Here is an 11,344-nt window from a genome sequence, read left to right on the forward strand (position 1 = left end):
GCCACGAAAGCTTTGAGTCAAGATTTAAAAACAAATATGTTTTAGTAATTATTTCCACGTGAGGAAAGACTTGAGGGAATACATTCGTGTTATTGCTATAAAAATGCTTGGCTAATAGTATTTGCTATACTCATTTTGATTGGTTGCATTGCATTAGGCCATCATGAAAGAGGTGCTACCATTTACTGTTACTAGTTGCACATGGAAGCAGTTACACGCAATGCACATGATGAATGGGTTTTAAATTGCATGGCATTTAAGTAGGATGTGCAGCTCTTTTTAACAGTGGGAGCAGCTGTTGTGGTGTGTTTTGTACGTAAAAAATAACAGCAAGAAACACTTTCACAGACAATAATGACTCCTAACTTTTGTAAGGCTTTTTTTTTCCCTTATGTCCCATATGCCAAGCAGTGCGTTCTTACATTCAGTCATCGAAAGTGCTGGCTTCTTTATATCAAAAGCTCTTATTACGTGTGCCCTTCTGAAATCTTCAGTCTGGCTGCATATTTTAAGCAAATTCTCAACAATGTGGAATACATCAATATTCTGTATAAAAAAAAAATACAGAACCATATTAATAATGTGTTACATAGAATTTAAAGTGGACTAGTTTCGTAAAAGATATATATCTATGCTTTTGCGCTCAAGTGTGGGTGAACTCGCCCAGCAAGCTTTTATTTTAGAACAGTTTGAAGACCGCAACTTAGATGGAGACAGTTAAATGTTATTCGTTGCTTGTCAGTGCGGCAGCAGTTGATAAACGGCGACCCGCCAAAAAACCTACAGCGTTGCAGCCTTGTTGCTGTTTTTTTTTTGCGAGCGGCGATGTTCCGGTGGTGCGAATGGGGAAACGTTGGCCACGGCTCAGCTAAGCTTTAACAAAAAAAAAAAGCCAGTATAGGTTTATCAAATGGCAGCACAAACAATATTTACGTCCTCGTAAAGGAAATGCTGAGTTTGCCCTCGAGGTTCTTCAAAGCAGATTTACTCTTTCTGTCGTAAGTCATTGAGCAGCGAATGACCCTTTTCCCCCTCACTGGGGGCCAGTGACAAACATGGCACTTGGCCACTCCACAGACCCCTGAGCCCTACACGTGCATATTCATGTCTTGGATTTCATTCTGTAGGCACTCCTTGTTAAGTGAATTAAGTGCCATATATGAAGGTTGTTTGTTATTAATAACGTAGCATACACGCTGTGTCCTGTACAAAGCTGGCATGGTGCTGTGGAATTGATTTTGTACCCATCACGCGACAATTGAGGAGGTGTAGCAAGCCTAACGCTGAGTGAATACTGGGCTCTCTTTGTCCCATTACATTCTTGGTCCCATGTCCCATGCCCTAATTTTGTAACCCAACGGGCAAGCAAATTATTTTGACTGCTGGGTTGTCCTTGTCTGCATCGCCTCCAATGGTTGCACGGTGAGGTCACACACTGTGAGCTTGATTGAATATAATTGTAACGGCATTCTGACAGTGACTAAAGATCTCTGAACAGAACCATCTATCATGTTAGCAGCTCCGGTCGTCGCTGTGCCCGGCACACGCTTCGTCTTAGAACTCAGTGTTTTGCCGCTTCTTCTAAGCCGTGCGAAATCTCGCCAACAAAAAAAACAACACTTCAACCCATTTTATCTCACTGGGTTTAGCACGGATTACAGCAATGCATGTGTGGAATGACTATTCCATCTCCAAGGCATTGAAGCGCATAGAATTATATTTTTTATAGCTTGTTGCAGCTCCAAGGAAAACATGTAGCCCCCGTAAAAGATAATGATTAATAAAATCCTGAGGCCCGCTATTAAGGAGTCGTCCCCCCCCCCTGATCGTCAGCCGCTGACCTCGAAATGCTAACGAGCTTATTTAAGTAATGAATGTGTGAAAACACTAATTGCATTATGATAAATATACTGCTACTTTAAAAAAGTGTAATTAATTTTGCATTATTCTTATTACATCCTTTTAATTTGAAGAAACAAAAATGATTGTAAGCTGTCATTTAAATTGCTTGATACATTTACCTTGACATTTTCGATTTTTATTTATCGAGTAATTATATACACCTAATATTTCGTGATTCTGAGCATTGTGCGTTGAATTTAATGTCGGAACTATATTTGATACATATACGTTTCTAAAAGATGCAATCATACAAAATAAAATTTGGACGAGATTGCATTTAGATATTCTACTTGCTTACAAACTAAGCAATGTAACCATGTGCAGTTGTCAGCGCTGTTATAATTATACCACAATTTATAATGCCAAATGGCAGGGCCATTTCTCAAACAATGAGTTCCGTAACAGTTCAGGGTGGATGTCATTTTTGCAATAAGTCACGAAGAGTTGGGTAGCTTTCTGCATTAGTCATGCATATAGAATTCCACAAACAGGGAATCTAAATTCAACATTTCTCTAATCCAAATGGAAAATAAAGACCGTGCGTGTGGTGTGCAATGTCAACAAATAGGTGCGTTTAAGAAAATTTACTTTCCATCTTCCTTTGACCTTGTGATAATCCTTGGAATAGAAATGTGTGAAAGTTAATGAGCACCAGGTGTTGGGCCTTAGGCAGCCTTTATCCGATCCTAATGGGCTGCGGTGGTTTGCACTGCCCCCGGTGCGCACGTGCGTGTGGCTTGTACAAATTGAGCAGCTCGCTTCACTCACTCGGCCTCTTCCGACATCTGTGAAAAAGGACATTTGGACATTTGTGAAAAAGAGCTTCATTGCTCGTCGGATTTCTCCAGGATAAAGATTCCGATTCTAAACTGTCGCCGCCTCCCAGACGTAGAATTTGCACAAGCACAGAGCCTGCGTTACCATTTCACTTAGAAAAAGCAGTTAATGCCGTTTTAAGTGCCGTCTGCTAATGAGCCCACAATGCGTATTATTTTGTTTTACTGTCCTCTCTGCTCGTGCTTTGACCGACTTCTTTAATGGACAGCATGATGACTGTGTAAATGAAGTTGTTTTTCTGTGGTAAATTTGTTTGTTGTTGCCAGCCAAAGTTTTAATTTAGCGTAAATATATTTTTCACAAGGCCATTTAGTCGTGTCAAATTTGAAATGCACGATTATTGCTTTATTATCGGCCTTTAAACAGCCCAAGAGTGTCACCCGCATTGTGTTGGCTGTATTTTCAATCGCGACTGCATATTACCGTAGCATGCACCACCGGCGCCAATATCGTTGTCATACTATGAAAATAATTCCTGGACCATGCAAAGAAGAAATCGACAAAAACATTAACCTTTCTTGAAGCTCAAATGTACCTTGATGGTTTATAGCATAAACTGTTCCTTTTAATAAGTACATTATAATATTACTAGGGGTTGTTCGGGGGCATTCCCGAACAACCATTTATGGCCTTCGGCCTTCGGCCAGGAAATTCACGAAAAAAATTGCACACGAACGACGCATTCACGCAAGTTTTAAAATGAAACATCTTTGAATTGTATTATGATTTAAATGAGATAATTGTATTTCTTCATAAAAAGCTTATATCATTTTACATCTGAAAGGCTTAATTGAAAACGACATTTCGTGTGAATTTTCTCTCGTCGTTAAGTATATGGCCTTGCTAGGGGTTCGGTTCGATGCGGACTTTCACCTGTTTGGCATTGCGGGATCGAGATAAGACGACATAGAGCTGTCTGTGCGAGAAGACTGCCGTCTGCAGATCGATTGCAACGTAATTGAACGTCTGTCCCTGCGCCTCCGTCGTTCATGCAGGGGGCGCGTAGGTTTGCAGCGCCCCCTGCATGAAAACGACGGAAAGTGCAGCGTTCATCACAGATAGATAAAGTTGTGCGCTTATTACAATATGATTTTTTACAAATGCACATTCTTATCTTTTGTTTTTTAAATTCCCCACCAGCCGCCTACGTGCAGCAATGTTAAGCTCTCGGTGTTAATGTTTCCCCACCCCTTTTTCAATTCCTCTTTAACTCTTATGTGCCTCAATTTCCTCACTTCATGTTCTGTTTGTCCTTTCATGCGTGCTCCCGCTTGACTGTTGTCTTGCCGTTAATTTTGTTCATTGGTTATCGTCCCTCTCCAGCAGCGTGGTCCCGCCAAAGTTCATTTGTTTTTCATAATACATTTTGTAATCTAAACTCAACAAAACTTGTTTTTTTATTTTAACCAGGCAAGCCGCCCCATGAGCTATTTATCTATTTTTTCAGAAACGACCTGGCCACAAATGATATCTCAACGAAGTGACTTATCACATGGAAAATTTCCAGCACGTGATATTTCTTTGCACCTTCAATTAGCACAGTTGGCTACGTACGGTGCGAAAAGAGCTCAGCATACATACTGTAAACGAATGTTTCTAAATGTGGAGCGAAAAACCGGAGAACCACGTGACCACAGGGAGCACATGCAAACTCCAAATATACAGGCATTGTCAGGGTCGGCATCGAATCCACGACCTCCTGCATGCCAGGCAAGGTAGTTATTATCTCGCGACCGCAGCACCAAATCAGTGGCTGCCGTCAAATTTGAGGCTGCTGCTGATGTTTTCCTTTTAATGACAAGCCTAAAATGTGCAGCTGCGAAAGCAACTGATGGCCTAAAGGAGAGAGCGCCTCGGAAGTTAACGTGGCTTCTTGACGAACTCTGCCATTGCCACATGATGAGCAGTAACCTCCTCCACGTCATGCCAACACATTGTTCGTGAATTGATCAAGTTAACTTTTCTGCAGACCAATACGAAATGCCTCTGAATTTTCTGAGGCACTTTAACACTGCTCCAGGAAAATCCAATAACCGGTTCAACATTGCCACAATTCGGTGACAGAGGCTCAAGAGTTGCTGAATGGCCAATGGCAAGTTTTCATTTTGGGGTTAAATCAAATTTTCGTAAAATGTTTTAACTTCATGTAAAAAAAAAATATATATATAGTGCAATACAATAAGATTATGGAGTTTCTCGGTACATTTTGAAAATGTCAACATAAACTGAAATATTGTGCCGTAAAAATCTAACCTGGTATATCTCCTGGCCTCTTGTTAATATTATAGTTATGTTTCTGCTTTCCGTGCCATATTTTTTTGTTTTCATAAATTGGACTCCTAATCGCTCTTTTGACGTATTGGGGCTTCAGAGGATCAATACTGCATCCTAATGATGCTTCAGCAGGCGGTTTCATCATTTCGCAGCACAGAGTTTATATTGACAACTAGCCCAATATATAGCATTTGCCCGGGGCTATTACATTTTGGGGACATTAAAGCTTTCCATTCTGGATACCATTTATATTGTTGCTCGCTTGGTGATTTGAAATTTACTAAACTATCCATGAATAGGTTTTTTTTGCATTAAGTGTATATGTTAGATTGAAGTTATTTTGAGTCAAATGGTACATGAATTTCGATTTAAAGCTTTCGTGACTGCAGGGATTCATCTTCTTGGTTCTTTCGGTAAAGTCACGTAGAAGGGAAATAATAAAATAATAAAAATAAAACATAAAATAATTCTCACGACGTTTCGGCCACAATGCAAGCAGCCGTCTTCAGGTGGAGAACAGGTCTGTCAAGTAGACAGAGTCTGAATGGCACGCCCCAGGCTTGGAGCGACTATTTATGCTGGGATGGAGGGGCGAAGAGCGCTTTGACAAAATAATTTGCATATCAAGAGGAATTTAGCATATTTATGGGAAATGCAGATATGCGATTAGTGCTACTTGTGAAATGCGTAGGAGGTTTGGCGAGGGGTTTAAAGTCATTATGCCCATGCATTATGCAGGATTAGCAGTATCAAAGGGAGGGAGTAAGGTTAGAATTAATAAAGGGAAGGAATGTTAATAATATGGCGCCGCAGCAACTAATATCCTTATTGACTATACATTGTCATATTACACTATGTTTTATTCTACCCACTGGGGCGTGCCATTCAGACTCTGTCTACTTGACAGACCTGTTCTCCACCTGAAGAAGGCTGCTTGCGTTGTGGCCGATACGTCGTGAGAATTATTTTATTATGTTTTATTTTTATTATTTTCCTTCTACGTGACTTTACCGAAAGAACCAAGAAGATGGTGCATGAATGTTTATTTTTAGAACATGCGCAACACTGCTGTTTAGTCTTTCTTGGCTTATGTAAGGGGAGACAAAATGCAACTGCACCCATACTGCCATGCTTGAGTAGTTAAATGTCACTGCCCTGTGTGTGTGGTACCTTTTATGGTATTTCTTCTCATTAGAACATATTTTGTCATTAAGAATTATTTTAATATGCCATGATGACATTTTCAGGCCATGCATCATAAGCTCCGAATTATGCAGGCATTGAAGCCAGTTCATTGGGCATTGTCTTTTCCGCACAGATGTTGGTAGGGAAGGTATGCGTCACAAGTCAGGACCCTTTAACAGCGAGTCTGAGTTGTGATCGATTGCCCAACTAAAATGAACCCATGCCAATAATAATTAGAATCGGCAGGAGGCTTTCTAAATTTAGAAATTGCATAGTTACGGCTGCAATTTGCTTTAATCAACCCGGGGCGTATTTGTCATTAACATGACTAAATTAAACATTTCCAGAATAAATTTCGATTTAAAGCTTTCGTGACTGCAGGGATTCATCTTCTTGGTTTTTTCGGTAAAGTCACGTAGAATGGAAATAATAAAATAATAAAAATACAAATAATAAAATAATTCTCACGACGTTTCGGCCACAACGCAAGCAGCCGTCCTCAGGTGGAGAACAGGTCTGTCGAGAAGACAGAGTCAGACAGAGTCTTCTCGACAGACCTGTTCTCCACCTGAGGACGGCTGCTTGCAGTGTCGCCGAAACGTCGTGAGAATTATGTTATTATTTTTATTATTTTATTATTTCCATTCTACGTGAAGATTTTCAGAATATTCTTAAGTCTCTGTTAATGCATCTACGTTATACACACATATTTTTGTCGGAGTATCCATGATACGCGCGCACTCTCTTCTGTCAAGGTGTGACGGGATGTGTAATGGCAAATGTGATAATACCTTAGATTTATTTGCGACTCATTTGTTCTGATCCTTGTCATTTCGTTTCACGACAGACGCCGCGAGTGCCAGGAAAAAGAGAAAAGGAAAAGTCGGAAAGGAAGACAAGCAAGTCTCCGGAAAGGGGAAGGCTCGGAAGAAAGATGCGAGCCAAACTAAGAAGACGAGTAGGCGAGGTAGGGAGGGCGATGAAGAGACTTCTCAAAGAGGGGATCGTAGGCAAAGGGAGGCCCAAAGAAGCGAGACAAATCTGGAAAGAGGAGAGAGGGGCGGTGATGCAGAGAGGGGGGAGGAGAAGCAGGAAAAACGCAGGGGTCACAGCGGAGAGACGAGCACCAAAGCAAAGCGCGGCGGCGGCAGAGGCGCCAGCCCTGATGAACGACGACACGGAGACTCGAGCCAGGAGAGGGATGTCGCAAGGAAGGATGGTGGTCGAGTCAAAGGTGGCGATCAAAAAGGAAAGAAAGATCAAAGCAAGGATAAGGGCAGCAACAGGCCGAGTAAAAGCGACGACGGGCAGAAGCATAGAGGTCGAGAACATGGCAGCAGTGCAAGCCCGCAAATCAACGATAAGGATCGACGGAGAAAGACAAATCAAAGTGTAGATGAGGAGCATGAAGAACCAAGGAAGTCCAAAAGACATGGGAAGAAGAAGAATGATCGGGAAAAGGATGACGTACAACCCGGACGGAAATCAAATCAAAGCGACGGCAAAAGGGCCCGACATGACACAAGCGATGAGGATGAGGAGGAGGACATGCAGAGAAGCAGAAGACGCAAGAAAGCTAGTGATGAGAAGGAGAGGAATGATGAAGATGATGATCGTGGAAGGCATGAAGAAGGAAAGAAAAGTAATCACAAGGCAGATGGAAGTGGGAAGAGATCTGGCAGACCTGAAGAGACAACTGACAAACGAAAGGAGCATGACCATTCCAGTGACATGGAAATGGACAGGGGAAGATATAAACAGAATTCCAGAGAAAATAATCACATGAAGGTGCAGGAGACAGCCAGGAACATGTCCCCAGAACCCTTTCAAGACCGATCCCAAGACAGGCATAGGGAGAGAGCTCCAGTGGGAAATAGGGGTGGATCTCAGGACAGACACCAGGACAGAATTCAAGACCGACGTAGGGATAAATCAGAAGAAAGACATGTAGACGGATCGCAAGAGAAGCATAAGAATACATTTCCAGATAGACATCAAGAGAGATCCTCAGACAGACGCAGGGATAAATCTGCAGACAGACGCAGGGAGAAATCTCCAGACAGACGCAGGGAGAAATCTCCAGACGGACGCAGGGAGAGATCTCCAGAGAGACGCAAGGAGAAATCTCCAGAGAGACGCAAGGAGAAATCTCCAGACAGACGCAGGGAGAAGACTCCAGACAGACGCAAGGAGAAATCTCCAGACAGACACAGGGAAAGATCTCCAGAGAGACGCAAGGAGAAATCTCCAGAGAGACACAGGGAGACAACTCCAGACAGACACAGGGAGAAATCTCCAGGCAGACACAGGGAAAGATCTCCAGAGAGACGCAAGGATAAATCTGCAGACAGACACAGGGAGAAATCTCCAGAGAAACGCAGGGAGAAATCTCCAGAGAGACGCAGGGAGAAAACTCCAGAGAGACGCAGGGAGAAATCTCCAGACAGACGCACGGATAGATCTCCAGAGAGACGCAAGGATAGATCTCCAGAGAGACGCAAGGAGAGATCTCCAGAGAGACGCAAGGAGAGATCTCCAGAGAGACACACGGATAGATCTCCAGAGAGACGCAAGGAGAGATCTCCAGAGAGACACACGGAGAGGTCGCAAGACAGAACCAGAGACAAGGGTGAGGCAAAAGGAGGCAGGAAAAATGATGACAGCCGTTTGAGCAGGAAAGCAAGAGATCAAGAGAGGTCACGAGAGAGGGATCACCAGGGCAGACCCCGCAATCGAGAACGTGACAGTTCCCACGATCGCGATCGCCGCAGTTAGGAAAACATTCTTAAATATTTTTGTGAAAAGTTGTTTGCCTTTGTAATACCGTCACATCGTTATGCTTGAAAATGTGATAACATAACATGTTTATGTAAAATATTTTGTCATGTTCTTTGATATCCGAATGCATTCGGAAGTTTTTAGGGATGATGGTTGACATTTGTTGTGAATATCCTCGTGAAAAGGGGGGGGGGGGGGGGGTGGCGTGTACCGATTGCGGGCCTAACTCTTTCACATTACCCTGTGACGTCTGTGTTTCCCCCCTTCCTCCCTTCTCCGCATGTTACCATAATAAAGAATTCTTAAACATGTCCTTGCTTTGCAACAACATCACTATCGCGTGACACAGCGGACCCTTCTGACCATACGGCATAAAAGCAAATGAGGTAATCTGGTCGTGCTGGAGGGCAATTGCAAAGAGAGTGGGTGGTCAAGATCGTCGTCTCTTGAGCTTGTAAACTGACCCTTTTCGCCCTTGACATGCACCTCGCCTCCATTTTTTTTTACCTCTTCCATACGATTCAAAACCGATGACAAAACGATAGCAATTGAACAGCTGAATCTTTCGTCCCGTTTACCCTTGTGCTGGAAGTGTTTTTTTGTTCAAAGCGTACAATGGAGAATGCTTCTGTATTACCTTTTGTGTGCACAATGTCCTGCACGACATTTCGTTGTCAGTTGGTGAGGTGTTGACAGCTTTTGAGAGACGAGTGGAGATGAAAAGCTAAATGCAAATAAGATTTATAATTCGCAGAAACCATCTGGACACCCTAGTCCTCGGGTCAATTCCGTAGACTCATCCTGTCACGACGTCGTGCTATTGTGCCTGTGTTGATGGCTCCCTCGACTGCAATATAATGTGTCCATAAAATTGACATGCATTGCTCGGACATAGTATGGCGAAGGGGTATTCATTTTCCGCGTGTTAAATTGTTAATGTACATTGCTCTCTTGATTACAAAAATTATTTCCTGTAATTATTCAATTCTCACAGCGCCCGCATTTTATGACGCTTGTCCACTGCAGTAATGCCTCGGTGCATCAATGGCTAATTATACAATGGAGTGTGGTGTTCGATATTATTATATTGACTATGAAAGCCAGTACACGTGGGTTTTCTATACTATCAGTATTGATTGTGTCCACGTAAGGTCACCGATGGCTCGTGCTGCAGAAAAGGTCAGCCTTTTATTAAGCGGCTTCGAGTATTACAATCGAAGATCCACTTTAACATGATCATCAATACTGTACGTCAATTCACTCTATTGCATATAGACCTTGTGTGCATGCACGAAATTCCATTATCACCAAGTTTAATTGCTAATGTGAATCTTGATGTGTAAACCCACAATAAGAAACTGAATAAAAAATAGTCCATAGCACATTGTGTACAGGACACGTTCTGCAAACCATTTTGTTGTACACTAGAAATGCACCTGGCTCTCAAAGATAAAATGTTTTACAATGAGAATTCTACTGGGTATTTACATTTGTAGTCAATCATGCCTTTGCTATCTCGAAAATGGCCACATTGGATACCGGCTTATTAGGATAGATTGCTCATTTATGTTTTATCAATAAGTAAATCAAGGGTAAATGTGATTTATTTGTTTGCTCAGAACTTCCAAAGGCCAAGCAATGGGCCTGGCTGCGGTGTGTTTGTTGCACGCTGCCGCGGTCTTTCCTAAGATGAAAAAAAATATGAAGCATATGTAAAAGTGACTCAAGTAAACGTGACATGTGTTTCCCTACTTGTGGATGACGCCCTGGTTATAATGATTAGCACGCTGGCATTGCAATGCCAGAAGTCAGTTTAATTTCTCCTGCCGTGTGCCCACCCAGCAGTATGCACCAGCAGGTCACGTGTGATGGGGTAAAGTGTGGGTCATGCCACATTTTCCCAAGACGTCTGCCCAGCCTGGCCAAGTTACCTTCTAGATGTTCTAGATTTGAAGCTTTCGTGACTGCAAGGATTCATACTGTTAGTTTTTTCGGTAAAGTCACGTAGGTAAAAAATTGAAATTAAAATTAATAAAAAATAATTTATACAAATTTTAATTTCAATTTTTTACCTACGTGACTACACCGAAAAAACATAAGAGTATGAATACCTTCTAGATGGTCTCCGAGAACCCGGTTGTCTCTGCGAAGGAAAATAACAGAGACCGCTTTTTGTTTTCATACTCTTCTCGCAATCGTCCTGTACTCGGAACACTCAAACGAATAGATTTTGTAATAATAAAATGTCAACATAATGTATATTGTGATGTGTTTTTTTTTTATATGCGATGGGATTTCAAAAATATATTTAAAGAATTGCACCTCCGATTATCACGGTGCGAAAGTCGTTCAACGTCCATTAACAGGA

General features: G+C 42.1%; 1 protein-coding gene across 1 annotated transcript in view; it reads left to right on the forward strand.

The window, feature by feature from the left end:
• The window catches only part of CWC22 (CWC22 spliceosome associated protein), a 99,087-nt gene extending 88,095 nt beyond the window's left edge, over window positions 1–10,992 (forward strand). The window contains exon 17 of the mRNA XM_078866026.1: window positions 7,046–10,992. Coding sequence (XP_078722152.1) covers window positions 7,046–8,973 — 1,928 coding nt within the window. The 3' untranslated portion in view covers window positions 8,974–10,992. The remainder of the gene's footprint in view (window positions 1–7,045) is intronic.
• Window positions 10,993–11,344: the final 352 nt, after the last annotated feature.

This window comes from Lampetra fluviatilis, chromosome 21 (assembly GCF_964198595.1).
Source record: "Lampetra fluviatilis chromosome 21, kcLamFluv1.1, whole genome shotgun sequence".
Classification (NCBI taxonomy): domain Eukaryota; kingdom Metazoa; phylum Chordata; class Hyperoartia; order Petromyzontiformes; family Petromyzontidae; genus Lampetra; species Lampetra fluviatilis.